Source organism: Zingiber officinale, chromosome 1A (genome assembly GCF_018446385.1).
Source record: "Zingiber officinale cultivar Zhangliang chromosome 1A, Zo_v1.1, whole genome shotgun sequence".
NCBI lineage: Eukaryota > Viridiplantae > Streptophyta > Magnoliopsida > Zingiberales > Zingiberaceae > Zingiber > Zingiber officinale.
The window spans coordinates 42441823-42463535 of NC_055987.1; the positions used below are offsets into that span (position 1 = coordinate 42441823).

General features: G+C 35.1%; 1 protein-coding gene and 1 pseudogene across 1 annotated transcript; one reads left to right on the plus strand and one right to left on the minus strand.

The window, feature by feature from the left end:
- LOC121997705 overlaps nt 1-9605 on the minus strand; it is a 74352-nt pseudogene extending 64747 nt beyond the window's left edge.
- Nucleotides 9606-11961: 2356 nt separating this feature from the next.
- Nucleotides 11962-17304, plus strand: LOC122023821 (histone-lysine N-methyltransferase SUVR4-like). The gene is made up of 6 exons (XM_042582193.1): nt 11962-13217; nt 13391-13656; nt 13761-13827; nt 13925-13975; nt 15543-15636; nt 17061-17304. The coding sequence occupies exons 1-6, from the start codon at nt 12021-12023 to the stop codon at nt 17087-17089; spliced, it is 1704 nt and encodes a 567-aa protein (XP_042438127.1). The 5' UTR covers nt 11962-12020; the 3' UTR covers nt 17090-17304.
- Nucleotides 17305-21713: the final 4409 nt, after the last annotated feature.

Consider the following 21713-nt stretch of genomic DNA (forward strand, 5'->3'; position numbering starts at 1 on the left):
CTGAACCTTTTCCTAGCTACCATGTGTTCTTTTAAATTAAATTTTGGATCGCCTGCGGAACTTAACACGTTTGATCCAAAACTTAATCTATTTGTTCTTTTAGGTTTTGACTTGAATCTCCTGCGGAACTTAACACGTTTGATCCAAATCACCTAAGTTATTTAATTCCATTAAATATTAATTTCCAAAATTGGTTCCCAGTACTGACGTGGCGAGGCACATGACCTTCTTGGATATGGGAGCAACCACCACCGACTAGACAAAACCTTTTAAGGAAAGTTAATATTTAATTTCCTAAAATAACTTTAGGTCAACCGAAAAGAACAATCAAATCACAAGGAAAAGAAAAACAAAAGAACACTATATCGAAAACAAATTCGAAACACTAGAATCGTATGCCTCTTGTATTTAGTATTATTTCCAAAATAACTAGTAAGATGCGGAAAGAAAAATTACTAGTTATACCTTTTAGAAAGACCTCTTGATCTTCTACCGTATTCCTCTTTTAACCTCGGACGTTGTGTGGGCAACGATCTTCCGAGATGAGAACCACCTAGGCACCTTCTTCCTTCTTCCTTCAAGTTTCGGCCAAGCACAAGAACTTCCAAAGGATGAAGAATTTTCCACCAACCAAGCTCCAAGGGATGCATGCTTTCTCTCCTTCTTCTCCTTCCTTGATCCGGCCACATCCTCCAAGCTCCAAGAGATGATAGATTTCAGCCACAACAAGAGGAGAGAAGAGAAAGGGAAGGGTCGGCCACCACACCAAGGAAAAGAGGGAGAAAAATAGAATAGAGCCCTTAGCCTTGAAGCCTCCTCTACCCCCTCTTTTATAATCCTTGGTCTTGGCAAATAAGGAAAATTTAATAAAAACTTCCTTAACTCTTTTGCCATTGAAAAGGAAAATTTATTTAATTAAAACAATTTTCTCTTTTCAAATTACAATGGCCGGCCATAACAAATAAAATCTCCAAGCAAATAAAATTTTAAACACTAATTAAAACATCCTTATTTGCTTCCGAAAATTTATAAAAATTTCTCCAATAATTTTATCCCTTCATGATTGGTTTATAAAAAGGAAATTTAATAAATTAAAATCTTTCTTTTAAACATGTGGATAAAAAGAAAGTTATCTCTATAAATTAAAATCTCTTTTAATCTACAAATAAGGAAAGATATCAAATCTTTTCTTAATCTTTTGTAGAAACTTATAAAAGAGAATATTTAATTTTAAACTCTCTTTTAAATCATGAACATGGTTAAAAAGGAAAGTTTTCTTAAAATTTAAAATCCTCCTTTAATCAACAAATAAGGAAATATTTCAAATTTTAAACTCTCTTTTAAACATGTAGATGATTTACAAATAAGGAAAGTTTTTACCAAAAATTAAAATCATCCTTTTAAACTACAAATAAGGAAAGAGATTAATCTCTTCTCTTAATCTTTTGTAGAAAGTTATAAAAGGAAATTTTTAATTTTTAAACTCTCTTTTAAAATCATGATATCCACATAAGAAATAATTTTAATAAAAATCCTTTTTAATATTCTAGTGGTCGGCCACCTAAGCTTGGGACCCAAGCTTTGGCCGGCCACCTACATGGCTCATCCACTTGGTCTTGGTAGGCCCTAGCTTGGGTTCCAAGCTAGCTTGGCCGGCCCCATTGGATGGGTAAGAAGGTGGGTATGCAGTGAGTATAAATCTCTATATACTAGAGGCTACGATAGGGACCGAGAGGAGGAATTGGTTTTGGTCTCCCGATAAAATTAAGCATCCCGAGCTCGCCCCGAACACACAACTTAATCTTATCAATAATAATTCATTCCACTAGAGAACTATTATTGAACTACCGCACCAATTCCAAATTACATTTTGGGCTCCTTCTTATCATGAGTATGTTAGTCTCCCTGTGTTTAAGATAACAAATGTCCACTAATTAAGTAAGTTACTGACAACTCACTTAATTAATATCTAGCGCCAAGAGTAGTACCACTCAACTTTATCGTCATGTCGGACTAAGTCCACCTGCAGGGTTTAACATGACAATCTTTATGAGCTCCTCTTGGGGGCATTCTCAACCTAGATTACTAGGACACAGTTTCCTTTTATAATCAACAATACACACTATAAGTGATATCATTTCCAACTTATCGGGCTTATTGATTCATCGAACTAAATCTCACCCATTGATAAATTAAAGAAATAAATATCAAATATATGTGCTTGTTATTATATTAGGATTAAGAGCACACACTTCCATAATAACTGAGGTCTTTGTTCCTTTATAAAGTCAGTATAAAAGAAACGACCTCTAATGGTCCTACTCAATACACTCTTAGTGTACTAGTGTAATTATATAGTGAAGATAAACTAACACCTAATTACACTACGACCTTCCAATGGTTTGTTCCTTTCCATCATGGTCGTGAGCTACTGTTTATAATTTATAAGGTACTGATAACATGATCTTTTGTGTGTGACACCACACACCATGTTATCTACAATATAAATTAATTGAACAACTACATTTATCACAAATGTAGACATTTGACCAATGTGATTCTTATTTCTAGATAAATGTTTTATACCAAAAGCTAGACTTTTAGTATACATCCAAACAATGGAGATGTCGGTCTTGAGATAATACTCCATATGGCTCTTCCTATATTGGAAGTCCGCTCCATCGAAGTAGGGTGGACGATTGGTGCTAAAACCTTCCTTCATATCCATCTTCTTGCTCTTTAGGGTGTTAATCCGGATGAAGAGCGCCTTGCTCTGATACCACTTGTTAGGACCTTCGGATGGCTAGAGAGGGGGGTGTGAATAGCCTCCTCTAATAACTCAATTAATCTCCTCACAAAAGTTTGTTAGCACAGCGGAAATAAGCAAAAGGAAAACTGATACAAGGAAAAGAAACAACCCACCACTAACACAACAAGGATGTACGAGGTTCGGGGATAACTTGCCCATACTTCTCGGCGTATCCATAAGGTGGACGATCCCTTGATCTTTTGGTAGATCACACCCCGGACAGATTCCGGCTAAGTATTTCTCCTTCTCGGTGGAGTAACCTCTCCACAAAGTCTCAAAAAAGATTTGAAATAAAGCACAAGACTTACAGAGTTTAGTGGCTAAAAGGAATGAACAATAAACTTACAGCCACGATGAAAGCAAAGCGCAAAGACAGAAGAAGTTCCTCAGCCAAGAGCTCAAAAACATAGCACACTTGCTTGATCGACAGAGAGTTTTTTTAAAATCCACTAGCAAACCTCTCTTCTTCCTTCTTCTTATTGCTCTGCTTTCTCACTGTCTTCAGCCAGAGCCAAATCACTGTCACCTGTATCGAATCACTGCGACCAACTCAGGCGTCGCCAATCACTCTTCCTTCTCATCTGGTTCTCTGAACTCACACCAATACCATCCATGGTCTTCACTGGTGTCTCTGAGCTCGAACCAATAAGCAAGAGTTAAGCTGTTGCCAACTGATCGCAACCAGTGAACATTGACGCTCCAATTGCACCATTTGCAGCGAAACACAACAGAAAGAGCACTTGGTCTTATTCTTCTGATGGAGCTTAATTTGAATTTAAGCATTGGCACGACACCTGCAACCTGTAACTCAAAAAGCTTACAGCAGATGGTTAGATCAGATGAATCAGAAATCGCAGAGAAACAACAGAAGACAAACGACATCGTTGTGGATAAGTCAAATTCCTCAATCTTGCAGCTTTTGGGAATACTGTCACAGTTTCGCCATCAGACTCTGTCATCATAGGCCTGCTCAAATATATCTGCCCAAAACTTATCTTATATATAGTCTACAAAATAGCATAGGAATATAGGTCAGCAAAGCGAAGAAATCTGCCTTAAAAATTTCAGTAATTTGAAGAGAAAGCTTAATTATCCCAGACCAGACACCATAGATAACAATCTAGAAGGGAAAAATCCAATTGCAGCTTGCTTAAAGAAATTTAATTGCCTATGATTTTAAACTGAGATACTAATCCCAACCATATTCAAGATAAACATCACTGTTGTATGTTATTGGCTCATGATATTCAGCTATTTGACGAAGGTGTAAATAGATTAAATTTGAAGCTTGAATTGTAAGAAAAGCTTTAAAAATAAAGGTTTTACATTAAATAAACTAAACCTGAATATATATGCAATATTGCAATGTATTTCCAATGATAAGAAAAGAATATTTAAAATGGATATGGATTTTGTCTGAAAACTACAGAGATGACGTGCTGGACACGGTGATTTGAGGGTTGACTGGTAAAAGACCTTTTACTCCACGGCAAAGCCTCCTTTCGATCCTGCGCATACGGAAACGAGCCAACAAAACATCATCGCCTAGAAACTAGGAGGAGTCGTTGGCAAAGGTCCTCTGACGTCCAAGTCAGTACAAGTATGGGCAGGTAAATGAAGAATAATAGAGAATGTGCGCGCGAGAGTAAGTTACAGATGTTCAGAAAATATACGTCCACTACGGAGAGGACTCCCCCTTTATATACCACCTCACATAACCTCCACAATCCTGAGGTGGCGAAGTGTGTCAAGTTTGTTAGGTAAAAAGAGGTGTACAACCTAAGTAACCTAGGTGATATGCAATAATTATGCGAGGAATCTTCCGTTTATTGGAATCGAATTCAAAATTCAGATATCATGTTTCTACTCTCTTATGTGCAGTAGAAATTTAAAATTTTATTTATGATTTAACAATTACTCCTATGTGCAACGAAAATTTAAAATTTTATTTATGATTTAACAATTATTCCTATGTGCAGCGAAAATTTAAAATTTTATTTATGATTTAACAATTAAATCAAATGCATGTTTGTATGGATTTTTTTAAACAAATATAAACATGATCTTTATCAAAGCATGGATTACAATCTAACTGTTTAAGTATGATCCTATAAGCATAGCAAATATAAACTATTATGTGATTGATTCATATAATATTAATTTAATCATTTTATTTAGACATGCTAAACTATCTAAAATAAATATGTTAGATCATTTAAGCATAACCTAAATAAAACTATTTGCATTAATATAAATATGAATCATAGTACAAGCATAAACATACCTTCCAAATAACTTGTGTTTGAGGATATCTGTAACTATTTCGGTTGTAGTAAAATAACTCTTCGTTGATTATTTTCATGAGCTCGTACTTACTTCGTCTAATTCGGTTCACGATCAGAGTCCTCTTTCCAACACCTGATTGCACTAGAGATGAAGTGTTATTTTTCGTCGAGACGATTGAAATGTCTTCCTCGAAGATGAGGAAAGGGCTGCCCAATTATCCCTTCACAAGAGGATGTCTAATAGCCCTCAACAAGGGGCTACGCCTTCTAAAATTCTATAAGAAGGTGGGCAGCAACAATGCTTCTCAAAAAGGAGAAGCAACAACAAGGAGATCAGACTTTTCGATGGAAGAGAGAGAGAAGATCTCTATCTTCTTTGTTTGGAAGGGGATGCCGAATTTCTCCCAGGAAGTGTAAAGATGTGGCTGCTTAAACTCGAAGGAGAGGATGAAGAACTTGATGTCCAAATTCTTCAAAACTCAAGAAGTTGTGTGGCTGCCGTATCTTTTTTTTTTAAGCAAGAAGAAAAAGAAGTTTTTCTCAAATTATCCAAAAAAACAAAAAAGTCTTGGCAGCACAACTCTCTTCAAAATGGATGAAAATGGATGAAGTGGTGGAAGTGGGGTTAATGGCTTCCATCATCTCCAAAAGGAAAAAAAACGTGGTGGGAAGGTGGATGATAAGGGGAAAAGAAAAAAAAAATCAAAATTAATTATTTTTCTTTTCTTTTCTTGATCTAGTCACGTTAAAAATGAAATTTCCTTTTTCCTTTTTTTTAAAATTTTTTTCATGTCACAAAATTTAATGTGATTGTATTTCCTCTTGGGCTTTAGCTTTCAAGGTTCATTGTTTCTTTCATCTTGATCTATTGGATTTTTAAAATTTTGCTAGAACCCAATAATACGAGTCCATTGTAATCATATTAACGATCTAATATCGTTAACGCGACAAATATACTTGCTCACTATTATAATAATATAAATCTAATTTATAGACTTTGTGTGAAACTCTTCCACTCTCCTTATTTCTATTGATTAGAAATTACTCTAACATTTGATCATATCAAACTTTATTTGTCAATTCACTGTTTGATCACATCAAACTTTATTCGCCAAATTCAACTACTTGAATTTGAATTTCTCAACGAGAAATAGGAAAATCAATACTTATGTGACCCTCAATGGTTCAAAGATACAGCTAGCCTCACAATTCTTTGTGATTCAGGACTATACTAGTCCTTTATTCGAGTATACCCTTAATAGCCTCATCCTATGATTAACTCTTTAATTATAGAACATCAAAACTAATTATGATTAGCACCCAACGAATCATGGTAAAAGCGTCTAGCAGCACCATCCCATGATTCCCTAAGTATCACTGAATAGTGCTTGCAAGAACCAGTCGATTATGATTAATATACAGTCCCTTTATCTCATATATCCCGGTCGAATCTACAACCATCGGTACGTCAAGGATTCTATATTGATTAGACAACCATGTGACATATCTTATAGTTATATCGCATGTGTAACTAGGAAACTCCTTTCCTAAAATACATCTTACAGCTCTGATCAGAGACTTTATACACTATAAAATAATATATTACATTAGATATCCACACCTGTGGGTGTATGGTGAATCCCCAACTATAATGCACTGACTTCTATATGTTTTGTTACTACATCCAATCTCACCTGATGACCCTTATAGAGTCGGTAAATGATTCAAAGTGCAGCCATAGCATATAGAGTCTCAGTGTTGTCCCGAGTCATAAGGACTACTAGTGTATAACCATAACTAAAGACTTATCCACTAGATAAATGATAACCACTTGGAAAGTCTGTGTGAGGGATGCACTGTATGTTTAAACATCTTTCTGTCCTTACCAATGAAACATGGTACACTATATCACATATGCTAGTCTCTAGCTCAAGCAGCCTTTTATCCTTATTTATTAGGCGACCCAATTGACTAGAAACAAATTTAGAATATAAAGTGAATATTGATGTATTTCATGATGACCATTATATGTACCATCACATCTCACTATAGTATATTCAAGGACTTTATCTATACATCTAGCATGGGTATAAAGATAAAGTAAATGCCAACTGAATTGAATTATATTAAAATAAAGGTTGCTTATTTACAAGATGTTTGGGTTGTAAGCTTGCAAACATAGTCCTACATTGAAAACACATGGGAAAGATCATGGATTTATAAGAGAAAAGATATCTCCATTGGCATGAGGCCTTTTGGGAAGAGCCCAAGAACAAAACTATGAGGGCTTAAGCCCAAAGTGGACAATATCATATCATCGTGGAGATATCTAAATTCTTTTCAATCCTACAATTGGTATCAGAGCTCGGACTGCCAAAAGGTTTAACTGCCGACTGTCCATAAGAGGTATAGTCTGATTGAGTCATGTGAGTACAATATTGACCTCGAACAAAGAAAGTGGGGGCTCCCATGTTCAGATCAAGAGGACCAGACACCAGGCAGGAAATCCTAGTTGCGGCTAGACAATGAAGTCCTAGTAGGTCGGGTGGAACGAGGGGCAGGAAGACTTGGTGGGTCGAGGATCGGACGTGGGAAGCCTATGGTCTTTTGTTTGAGGGGGGATTGTTAGGGTTGCAAGGTTGCAAACATAGTCTCACATTGAAAACATATGGGAAAGATCATGGATTTATAAGAGAAAAGATATCTCTATTGACGTAAGGCCTTCTGGGGAGAGCCCAAGAGCAAAGCCATGAGGGCCTAGGCCCAAAGTGGACAATATCATGTCATTGTGGAGATATTTAAATTCTTTTCGATCCTACACAAGAGTCAATAAAATCCTAGCCAACAGTTGGTTTTGTGGGGCACCTACTTAACATCCTTTACCCACATGTATACCTCTTTTATCGTTTATAGCTTCTGTTATTGGTGAGGTTGTTGAAGAAATATGCTGTTATAAATGATCTGCTGATGGGAGACACGATGGTCCCTGAAGAAGTTTTCGGAAGAATATTCCCTTACATATAGTTATTATTCTGACAGATTATTAGGATTCTTTGTTTATGTGCATGTCCTCATACTAAGATGCTTTGCTATGTATTGAAGGCTATGTAAAATCCATTCGGGAAATAATATGGTGCCCCGGACTTACTGGAAATCCATCTGGGAAGCAATATGATAACATATGCGTTCTGGAAATCCATCTAATAACCCGTGCATGTTATAGATCCGTCCGGGCATCAATATGAAGATAAGCGTCTTAGGCTAGTCGATCTTTTGTCCGGCCGAGTGTGTAATGGGCTTTTGGAGAAATAAAACTATGCTCTGAGAGGTTTGGTCGGTATTTTAAGCCAAAGTGCCTTAGGCCCGGTCGACCCCTTGTCTGACCGGTATATAATAACTTGTAGGTAAAGCACACTTAGAGTTCCGACCGAATCTATAAAGCTATCTTACACTTATGCATATGCGAGGCTGGTATGGAGCCATATAAACTCGTTTGACTCTATTATTGAATGGATACTCATAGGGTTGACCGGTGATTAGATCATTCGGGCATATGTAAAGAGGCTCATACAGAGTAAGGAGTTTGGCCCTCCCTTCGATCAAGCCTATGGCTGGTCGAATGTGAGCTGGATCGATCATTCCGACCACCCTATAAAGGCGGCCATCCTTAAACTCAATCGGGTATTGGGTGACTGGGCACACTATCTCTTTAGTTCAAGGGTAAAGCACTGAACCCTTTATGTTCCACCGACTTAAGGGCCGGTCGATTTTTTTCCACACGGCTTGGAATCCGACCAGGCCGATTCGGCGAGCCTTAGCGCTGGGCAGCCAATTAGAGCCAGATGGGGAGATATTCTCCTTCATTGACTTTGATCGCCATGTTACTTGATTTTGACCGTCATGTCATTTACTAGATCCACTCATTGTAACCCATATCAGATATGATGAATGAACATGATTCTTAGAAGTGCAAGATATCTTACACCCATTTTTGATAAGAAATATCAATGAAGATTTCATTACAGGACAAAAACTAGATTGTATAAACTGTTGAGTCGTCTAATTGGCATGCCGTGCAACTTAGTCTAAAATGAAAATTTACAAAATTGTAATATGTCGTATCATACTTTATGGAACGGAGTGTTGATCTAGGAAGCAACATGTTAAATCCGATTAAGCTCCTAGAAAACCAGCTTTTTAATCCAACCCACTTCTCCCGTTAAATGGGCTTCTCGGACGAGCTAAGAAGGAATCGGATAGCCAAAATAATAGGGCAGACCTTGACGAAGTCGGATTGGCGACCCGGATTATGCTGAACTCATGGCGGATCTCGATGTTCGCTGACTCATCGACCATCTCCTGCATAGTGTTCTGGATGAACTCGTCAAAGGAGTCCAGCTGCTGGCGCACAAGGCCCTTATCCTCGAAGTAGGTGCTGATGACTGCCCAAGCACCCTCCTCGTGATATCCTCGTCCTCGTCGTTATCCATTGTAGCATAGTCATCCACCATCGCCTCTCCGGTTGTAGGCGGAGAAGTTTGCAACCCTAGTAAAGGTCGAAGGAAATGGTTCTAGGATCGAAGAAGCAACTCGAAGACGTATTGTCAGTCTGTCTTATATATAAAGCGTTATCCGGACCCGTTTGGCCAGGCGACCGGATAAACATTCCGTGGCCCCGGTCGGCTTGATCGACTCATATTGAAGATTTTAAAAATAAATTAAAAAATATTTATAAAGTAAAAAAAAACACAATTCGACAAACCACACTTAAAATTAAGACACACTTTCAGATTTAGCATATTTATTTATATTTTATCCCTCTCATTAATTACTATTGCTGTATTCAAAAAATAATATCAAATTCAAAAGAAAAATACTATAGTGATATTAATTTTATTTTTAAAAATAATATTATTTTGGTGTTGTATACATTTTAAAATGAATATTAATATTACGATGATGTTAATTTTTGAAATTTAAAATTTTTGACATTCCGAATATTAAAATAAAATCATAATATTATTCTCCCGTGGTCAGAAACGTTTGAACTAGTGAGACAGCTGAGCTGTCGTATCGGGAATAGCTGTGTTTTTGAATTTATAGATGAGCGAACTAAGGAGTAGGCCGTCATTAATCGGGCTGAAGGTGTCGATTCCTCTGATTTTTTGTTTCTTCCTAAAAAGAACAAGGATGAATTTGCTCAGTTCACTCATATTTTTATTATGCGGACATTTCCTTTTTAATATTTACGACTTTGAAAAAAAAATGGCTGGGTGACGTTGGAGTGGTACCATCCAACGTACGTGGACGAACCATCGAGCGCGAATCTCAAAGCATAGCCTTCCTGATTCGGGTCGGTTTCAGGAGCGAGAATTCCGTGAAGCAGTCGGCCATTGAATTACTCATCGAGGACTATTCATAACCGTAGATTCTTAAGTACCAAAATCTCTTCCGTTAATTGTTTCTCTTTATTAAACGTTATCTGGCTGAATTGGACGGTGTTAAAGATGCCTCCGCGGAAATTCTTTTAAGGGATGTTCTATAGGATCCGTCCAACTGTTCTCGCATGCGAACTCACCTCTCTCGTTCCGCTTGCTACTACTTCAAAGCGTACGCAAGGAAGCAGGCGTTCTCGTCATATATTGCCCGTTGCATAGCTAAAAATGGCGACTCCTTTCGCCTCTCCAAAACCCTAACCGTGCCGTCATGACCTAACCTCCCTCTCCGCTTCCATGCCCCCCCAAACTTCGACGTGTTCCTTTTCCGTCCAAGGTTTTCTCCAAAGTTCGCCGGGGGTTCGCCGCATCGCCTCCTCTCATTAACCCCAGGTGATCCTCGATGATCTCAAAGTGCTGTTTTCTTGTTATTACTGTAGTTTTCTTCGCTGCCTACTCGGTGCTTAAATCTAGGGCTTTGAACATTTCGTTCTCGATATGGGTTTTGTTCTGATGATTAGAAGGTTAAGGTGATATGGGTTCGGGAACGACGAAGCAAAAGGCCACAGCCGCACTGAACGCGATGAGAACCATCGGCATATCCATGAACACTACCAAGCCCGTGCTGAAGAACCTTCTCAAAATATACGATAATAACTGGGAGTACATTGAAGCAGAGAACTATCGGGTTCTCGCCGATGCTATATTTGATATGCAAGAGCCGAAGGCGAGTTCGCCATTTTTCTTATATGGGCTTGTCATTGGTCGTTCATGATTTTATTTTTCTTTGATGATAACTGTTTTTTCAAAATTTTCTTATTGTTTCAGGACGGTGGGAAGAAGATAGGGGACGACGATGTACGTTAACCTCTCGTAGTTTTGTTTGATAGTTATTCTTTCCTCGTTTTTTTTTCTTCTTTGAATCTGTTGATTATTTTTAAGCAACGAATAATTGTATAGGAAAACGGCGAAGGGAAGGATGCAGCTTCTAGTGACGGACTTGAGTCTTGTAGGGAAAGTGACATCCGTGTTACACCATCAAAATTAAGCTCTGATTTGGCTTGTGGAAGGTTAACTAAAAGGGCAAGACTTGAAGAGGAAAAATCATCATCTGGTCATAAAAGAGGCGAGGCAACTTCATCTTCTAGGAACAGCAATACCAAAGTAGTCGAGCCAATATTGCCTCAATCTTCCTCTAGGGAAGTAGAAATTCGGAGCTGCTCACCGCAGTTACTCTCTGAAAATAGGACAACAGGCTTGGTTTCACCTCAGGTTGGTTATAATTCTGAAAGAGTTGTACAGAGTTCAATTCCTGTAAATTACAAAGGAACAACAATCTTGAACGAAGCAAATGTATTTGCTTCTCTAGCACCAGTTCAGAGGTGTCTACCGATTGCATGTAAAACAGATAAAAATGCACTTCAAGGGAAAATGGGGAATCCTGTCCTTGTTGGAAGGCCAAACGTTAAGGTTGGCACTGAGTACTTTGGAATGCGTAACACTAACTTTTCTTCTAATCCAATCAGGGAAATGGACCGGCCATTTGATAGCGATTCACCAGTTTTTGAAACTCCCATTGCAATGATCCCTCCCTCAAATCCAATACTTTCTTCTGAAGGTATGACACTGGATGGGAGAAAGAGTTGGAAAGAAAAATCCTCTCTCGAGGCACACCAGAGAAATCCAGAATCTTTATCAATTGATGATCGTTCTTCTTGTACGGTTGACATAGCTTCTTCAGAGCTTGGAGAGGTGAAACTTTCATTTAGTTGTAGCTCCATGCAACCAGATTTCCGCATGCCTAGCTTGGAGTCTGTCTTGAAATGTGTTGAGGATAGATGCTTGAATTCATATAGGATCCTACACCCGGGCTTTTCTCTCATGAATCTCATGAAAGAAATGTGCTCATGTTTTATGGAGTTAGGCACTAAAACCACTGATGATAAGCATGAAAATCCTATCCAGACAGTTCCAGCTGTGGATTCCTCAAAGAATAATTCCGCTTCAGCAGTACCAAGTGATTCAAGTGTGATTCTAATGTCTGATCCTTCTAGTACAAAAAGTGGAGGCAGCAGTCAAGTTAGAAGAGTTCAGAAGTTGAAGGAACCTCAACTTCCAGTATGCGCACGTGACACATCACTTAGCTTGATGATGGTTCAGTCGCAGAATTCTTTTAGTGTAGCAACAGTTCGATATAATGCAGCTGACATTTCTAAAGGAGAAGAAAAAGTAAGAATATCGGTTATAAATGAAATCAGTGATGAGATCTACCCGCCACATTTTAACTACCTACCAAGAAACATTGTCTACCAAAATGCATACGTCAATGTTTCTCTTGCTCGAATTGGGGATGAAGATTGTTGTCCGGATTGTTATGATGATTGCTTGGCTGCACCACTACCTTGTGCCTGCGCGCGTGAGACTGGAGGAGAGTTTGCATATACATCAGATGGGCTGATCAGAAGAGAAATTCTTGATGAATACATCTCTATGCTTAATGAACCAAACAAACACCATCATTATTTCTGTAAAGAATGCCCTATTGAAAGAATAAAGAATGCAATTTCACCTGAGCCATGTAAAGGACACTTAATGAGGAAGTTTGTCAAGGAATGCTGGAGCAAGTGTGGATGCAGCATGCATTGTGGAAATCGTTTGGTACAAAGAGGCATAACGTGCAATCTGCAGGTTAGTCGCAATTCCCAAGCAATATTTGCCGTTCATTCTTGAATTAACTTGCTATTCAAAAATTTCTTTTATACAATCAGGCCTTTTGTTTACCTTATTTAAACACTCAAGTTATCTGTTTTCTCAATTAAATGAACTTCCTTTTCTAATAGATCCATATGTGTCTGCTTCAGGTATTTCTTACTTCTAAAGAGAAAGGGTGGGGAGTAAGAACTCTTGACAAGTTGCCAAGAGGTGCTTTTGTATGCGAATATGTTGGAGAAATATTGACAAACATGGAGCTGTATGATAGGACAATCATGACAACTGGCAATGCAAGACATACTTATCCAGTGCTATTGGATGCTGATTGGGGGTCAGAAGGTGTACTGAAAGATGAAGAAGCCCTTTGTCTGGATGCAACTTTTTATGGTAACGTGGCCAGGTTCATTAACCATAGGTATGAATGTTCTTGTTCACAGTTTAAGAACTCTCTCTCTCCTCTCTATTTTTGATAGTTTAAAGCAGAGTGCATTGAATTCACCTTTAATCTTGCGGTTATAGATGCTTCGATGCAAATCTGATTGGAATTCCTGTTGAAATTGAGACACCAGATCATCATTACTATCATGTACGTACGAATTTCCATAATCAATGTTTTAGCTTTTGAATTGTCATAATCTACCAGTCTATTACATTTTGGCCTCATATTTGTCTATTGTCTGCAGCTTGCTTTTTTCACAAGAAGAAAAATAGAAGCTTATGAAGAACTAACATGGGTAAGAAGTTGACCACCCCATTCTTGTGAAAAATGCATATTGCAATCAATGTTCTTATGGTTATAATTTGCTAGAGCATACACCAAGGCTGGGTTTAGGGTTTAGGCTTTAGGCTACTTTTAGTTTCTCTAAGTTCAACTATATGCAGCGTTAAGGCCTCTGGGGAAATAGCAGGTAAAATAATCGAAGGCTTTTATAAAGGTTTTGGAATGAAAAAAAGTAAGTGGTAGCCAAATAATGGACAAAAAACTAAAGGGCTTGAAAGTAGGGACATGAATAAAAATGAAATAAAGTAACAATGGAAAAATACTCAACATACTCTTTAAGGTGCATTATGTAGAAAATAGAAGCATTGTTTTGACTGAACTAATAAATAAAAAAAAGTTTAGTGCTCACCAAAAAAAACCGAGAGCTTGTTTATTTTAATAAGATAAAAGCTTCTTGATATCATTTCCCTTTTTACCTCTTTTATTGGAGCAAGAGGTGAAGCCGTCACCTTAGGGGCCTTTTTAGGATGACTCTACACTCTTTGGAAGGGGGTAAATCATGGTGGACGTTTGTCCTAGTGCAATGATCCTTCGTATGAAGGAGGTCAAGTACTTAGCGAGATAGTTTGCACCTATTGGGAATTGACCCCAAGACCTATTGGAGCAATCACCCATGTAGGTACCAACTGCGTCAACCCGTGGGAGCCTTTTTGCCTCTTTCATGCTTACATGCTGTAGTTATTTAGAAGGTAGTCGAGGTGCTGTATGAGTGTTTGATTACAGGAATTAATCTAATCTCCATGGTGAGTTAGTATAAAAAATCAAGGTTGATAATAACACTTTATTACATGATATAGGGAGGCATGGCATTCTTGTTTGGTATGTCATAATTGTTAGCTTTGGTTCTTGCTGCCATTTCGATTAGTAACCCATGTTAGAAAGACAATATTGGAATCATTCTCTCGTACACAGACTGGTTTATTTTTAAATCACGCTTAAGACCACATCCTAGCTTTTCACTCAACTCCATTGCTTTATAATTGACAATCATGCAAAACTTATTCACCATCTGAGCGCCTTATTCCTTCTCAAGGATAAGATTTGTTCTTTTATCAATATAGTTAACAAGAGACAGATCGAAATATCATATATTTTTGGTTTTCACCATTGCAAATTCTGTAACAGTTACTTATATCCATTGACACATTTAAAATTTTTTTGGGTAGATTTGTAGAAAATCTCTTTTATTCACATTGTTTCCGTTAAGGTCTTAATTCATTTTGATTGAAAATGTTTCTTTCTTGTTTTAACAAGTTTAACCTTTTATGGCTGCAATTTGCTACTTCTTCTGCTCTGTATTTTTTGACAAACAAACATATATATATATTTTAGTTTTTGAAATGTTCAATAGACAAAAAGTCTGTCTGATTATATTAAATATTTATTGGAAATTTACAATGTCGCTAATGCTACTCCTGTTTAGATACTGAAATGTATACAGTCTGCCCCAATAAATAAAAGAATTAAGTACTAGTTTACCCTTTGATAAATGGATATTTCGCAAACATGTTCAATTGCAGGATTATTGCATTGATTTTGATGATGATAGCCATCCAGTCAAGGCATTCAGATGTAGGTGTGGCAGCAGATTCTGCCGAGACACCAGGAGCCACAGTATGTCTCCTCTTGAAAAGCCATATAAAAATAACCTTTTATTACTTATTCTACTTTGTCCTGTCTCTCTATTGAAAATCAAGAAGTTGTTGGTTAATCCTTGCTTTTCTAGGACTGAATAGGAATGTTCAATAACTTGAAAATTACTGCAATTTTTTTTTGCCTCGTCTCTAATTCTATAGTGTAGAAAATTTGTTAGTTAATTTTCTACCTTTTCTTTCTCCACAAAACTTTTCAAATCAAGAACCTTTTGTTGGGTAATCCATGCTTTTCTAGGACTGAATATGAATGTTCAATGCCGGTTAGAAATTACAGCAAATTATTTTTGCCTCATTATCTCTAATTCTATACCTTAGAAAAAATTAATCGTTAATTTCCCACTTTTTCTTTCTCCATGACACTTTTCAAATCTTACACAAGACTCAGTAAGTTCACTTTCCATTCATCTTAGATTTCCCAATACTAAAACAACAACAATCAAGTTTTTATCCCACTAAATGGGATTGACTAATAAATCCTTTTATACTGTTAGACTCGATCCCCTATCTTTTGTATCATAATATTGTTTGAAAACAAGTATATAACGTGAACCGCAATGGTTCGCCTATAAAATTGGCAAGAACTAGAATAGTTATTTTATCATCATCATCATCATACCGCTACCAAGTTGTGGTTGTCTCAATTATTTTTGGTGAATTTTCCATTGAACTCTATATGACAATATTTTCAGTAATATTTTAACTTATAATTTTTTGTTTAGTCCACTGACAAATTGGCAAATGTGTTTTTTTTTTTTTTTTTTTTGCCTGTGTACTTGTTACACATTTTTCACTCTCATATTCTTGTCTTCTAACAATAGAATTTATTCTCATCTCTGAACATGTCCATTCCCTCATGATAAATTTTATGGAATGGAATTGACAAATAATAATATTAATTCCTGAGTTTACTTTATAGAAATACTTGATTTGGATTTCTATAATTGTATATGAATGTTACAAGTAATTATTAAATTTACATATCTTGCTGGTCTAGTTTGTGAGATTGCCTTGGCTCTTCCGCCCTGTCTAGCATACTTGGAAATAACCACTCCTGATTAGGTAATTATAATTCCATGGCAATTGGTATTTAAATTCAATTTTGTAATCAATCACAAATGTTTATTTCATGAAAATTCATAAGGGATATAATAATTATTCCTACAAAACAAACACACCATTAGAGAATAAAATAAACAGAAATTTAGATTGGTTAGCATAACAATTCCAACATTCTAGAAAAAGTATTCTTGGGGTTGAGGATTTGCATTCTAGCGCAGGAATAACTAATGCGTCCAAAATTATCAAGAACGCAACAGTTATTCCTGCAAAACTTTCCTTATCCCTGCCCACGCTTTCATATCCTAAACAGCCCTTTATTCACAGGGACGAAACAAAAAGGACCAGCTTACTGAATCTACAGGATTTTGCCAGGATTTTGAAGGAGGCATTTGATTCAAAGGTTTTTCTTGGAGCTATATGTTCGTCTGGAGAACACGGTATACAGGACTACTAGAAAACAACTTAGTCTTATGTTTTGAATCAGTGAATGATAGTAAAGACCGTTAACAACTGTTAACCCGGAAAACACGTTTTTTTGGATGCGTAATGGTGGTGGAACCTATATAACTTGGGCAGGAAAATTTTATGCGCTCTGACGTGACTTGGCTTTTCACTCCTCACTTCATAGTAAACCTGGTGGTAAACTTAATCTATTTATTCACTATTATCTGCTTAATCTATTTTACATATAAGAAATTTTTGTTGTGTTACCTATACATTTTCTATCGTTTTAAAGATACCCTTAGTTTGTTTTTTTGGATCCCTAATTTTGTTATTAACAATTAGTGCTGTAAATAAAAAAATATTTGTTTATAAACAAGTTCAGTTTTTTATTCGATAAAATTTTTAATATTTATATATAACACTTGTGAATAATTTGTAAATGAGTTTATTTACCATCTAAATATTTATTATTTCTTTATTTTATATTTTAAAAAATATTTTAAATATAGTAATTTATATATTTTTTATTTTATATCTTAAAAATAAAAAAAGAATACAAGATTTATATGCTAGTCATTATTTCAAAAGTTAGTAGTCGTTTATGATTTATCTTTTCCGTATTGTTCTGAGGACAGGTTGAAAGGTGTTAGGGATAAATGTATTTACTTTTTATTCTCATGGAATAATATAATATTAAGATGCCCTTATCGTGCTTGATTGCTTGTTGACAGATAGGCCTAGGGTGTCTCCCTCGCCCTTGCACCATGGTAATGCTCAAACTCACCTCCTATCTATGCTATTTCTACCCTTACAATAGAAATTATTTTCACAGCTAAAAATAATATTTTACTAAATCTCATGCTTCACTTTCTTGAATTTCAAACTATATTTTTATATTTATTAACCCATCCACTTCTTTTTTAAAATATCACTTTATTTGTATATGCGTTTGTCCGATCTACTCGAGTCATTTAAATTCATAACGAGTTAAATTGAAAGTATTGTTACATTAAAAAACGTTTTAAGAATATATTAATCCTAATTTGGACTGAATCTGACCATTCTAAATTCATTGTAAGTAAATAGTCTCTTCTCTCATTTTGAACAATAGTTTTCTGAAATTTTAATGCGTCGATTGATATCACTATCCTCCTACTCCAGAATCATCCTCGGCCTATAGCACCTGTTTTTTTTTTAAAAAAAAATCCATGAATATAATCTCAATGCAAAAACACTAACCTAAATTCTAGAAATATCAAAGAATTGGTAAAAAAAAAAAAAAAATCTGGTTCAGAAGTTCAATTTGCTCATCATAGCTGAGATTACTGTTCGAATCTATAAAAGATGAATCTATAAAAGATGAGCTAGTGATTTCCTGTAAAAATAAATTTACTTATTTATTAGGTGTTGACATAAGAATTTCCTCAACCCTTTAAAATAGAATTTAAAATCAGTATAGATGGAATACCAATTTCAATAAAATGTCTTCTCATATATTGTTCTGACATAGATCGTCGCCCCCAAAGACATGGTGTCATAGTAGAATATTCAGATTATCATCCAGGTATTCACGGTTCAAACACCAACTACGATCTATTTATAAAAATTTTTCTTCTAAATAAGGAGCATAATAAAAAATGTTAAATTTCTGAATTCATCGTATGCCAATTATGACATAAGGATTAACAAGTTCAGAAAATTTTATATTTTTTTCCGAGTGAAATGATCAACAGCATTAGCAGCAGCCGCCATGTTTGTTCCATCTATTTGAAATCAGCAGCTTTTGTGAAAGAGGCAGAATTTTCTTCTTTTATTATTATTTTAAAAAAAGAGTGTAGTTGAAGTAAAAGAAGACTTTTGGGAAGACTTCAGTTTAAGAAATAACAAATAACAGACAAATGTGAAATTTATTCTACCTTAGATTTCTAAAAAAACAAAGGTGACTACCACATGGGAGCTGAAGTAGTATTAAATAAAAACATGATTGACACGTGAAATTAAAATTTCTATCAAATAACAAGAAACATATCATATGCAGATACCTCAATACAATAAATACGTTAAACCAATTAAATACATCAATCATAGATAATTACAAACATCCTAATGCATGTTGTTAGAATCTATAATAATAAATATAATTATTAATTTTATTTTCTCAATAAATCACTATAAATTAATCTAGGGTTAATAACTTTAAGCCCCCTGAATTTTATAGCAAGTTACATTTTGTTCCCCTTTATTTAAAAAACTACACTCAACCCTCCTTTGACATGAAGTAAAAAGGAAAAAAAACGTAAATGATCATCCTAATCTAAATTAGACTTCTAGAAAAAAATTAAAAAAAAATATTCCACGAGACCGTTGAAAGCTTAACCTTAACCAAATCTGATTTATATATAGGCCCAAAATTTTACTTGTTCCTAGAAAAAGTATCCTCACAAAATTCATATATGCACCAGTATAAATAACAGAAAGACAGCAACTCTGAAAGGAATAATCAGTCAAAAATTCATTTTATCAAATAAAAAAAGTCAAAATTCTAAATTAATAAATCAAAATTAAATGAAGATGGAACAAAATTTATCATTAAAAATTAAAATGAAAACCCTTTGACGATTTAGAAAAAAAAATCATCCTTTTAATTTTTGTCTAAAAGTAAATTTTCATTTCAAAACAGCTAAAAATACTTTTCGTTTCAAGAGGGTGCTGTTTTGAAATGAAAATTTACTTTTGGGCAAAAATTAAAAGGATGATTTTTTTTTCTAAATCGTCAAAGGATTTTCATTTTAATTTTTAATGATAAATTTTGTTCTATCTTCATTTAATTTTGATTTATTAATTTAGAATTCAGAGTTATTGTTTTTCTGTTGTTTATGCTAGTGCATATATGAATTTTCTGAGGATATTTTTTTAGGAACAAGTGAAATTTTAGACTTATATATAAATCAGGTTGGGTTAAGGTTAAGCTTTCAACGATTTTGTGAGATTTTTTTATTTTTATTTTCAATTTTTTCTAGAAGTCTGATTTAGGTTAGGGTTATTTTGGTTATTTACTTTTTTTTTTTCCCTTTTTTACTTCATGTCAAAGGAGGGTTGAGTGTAGTTTTTTAAATAGAGGGGGGCAAAATGTAACTTGCTATAAAATTCAGGGGGGATTAAAGTTATTAACCCATTAATCTATTAAAATTTTAATAATACCAGCTATAGATGTCAAATCTGGTTCATATGTGTCGTCAATAATGTTATGATTATTATCTTCAGTTGATCTGATAATTGACACATTGTCATAATTACAAAATGTAATGAAATAAATTATGTTTACTAGTAAAATTATAATAAAATGCATAATTAATTGATACATACTTCCCTTGCAGCAAATTTTGACAATTGCGCTTGTCATGTGACACTCCTCGATGTCTGCATTCACGATATAACCTGGAATTTGAGGTTGATTTCTCCTTTGATAATTTCAATCTCTTCCCACATCCCTTTGTTCTTACTGAAGAAGGATCAATAATACCAAGGCCCTTATCCATAGATTTCTTCTTTTGACTTCTATCATTGCATGGTCTACTAATATTCATCTCTTGAATTTTGTTGTAGATACAATCAAATTGTTCATCCAAAAAGGTTGTCCCCTCATTAGTCAAAGATGCATTATCAATTAATATTGAAGCTTATATGATAACTGTTGGAATGTATACTAAAAGTCTAGTTTTTTGTATAAATATTTACTTAGAAATAAGAATCATATTGGTCAAATATCTACATTTATAAGCTAAATGTAGTTGTTCAATTAATTTATATTGTAGATAACATAGTGTGTGGTGTCACACACAGAAGATAATGTTATCAATTCCTTATAAATTATAAACAGTAGCTCACGACTGAGATGGAAAGGAACAAACCATTGGAATAGTCGTAGTATAATTAGGTATTAGTTTATCTTGACTGATAAATTACACTAGTACACTCTGAGTGTATTGAGCAGGACCATTTAAGGTGAGTTCTTTTTATACTGACTTAATAAAAGAACAAGACTTTAGTTATTATGGAAGTGTATGCTCTTAATCTTAATATAATAACAAGCACATATATTTAGTATTTATTTCTTGGACTTATCAAAGGGTGAGATTTAGCTCGATAAATCAATAGGGCCGATAAGTTGGGAAATGATATTACTTATAGTGTGTGTTATTGATTATAGAAGGAAACTGTGTCCTAATAATCTAGGTTGATAATATCCCAAGAGTAGCTCATAAGGATTGTCATGTTAAACTCTGCAGGTGAACTTAGTCCGACATGACAATAAGGTTGAGTGGTACTACTCTTGGACTAAGATATTAATTACAATGAGTTGTCAGTAACTCAATTAATTAATGGACATCCGACATCTTAAACATAGGGAGATTAACACACTCATGATAAGAAGAAGCCCAAAATGTAATTTGGTATTGGTGCGGTAGTTCAATAATAATTCTTTAGTGGAATGAATTATTATTGATGAAATTAAGTAGGGTGTTCGGGGCG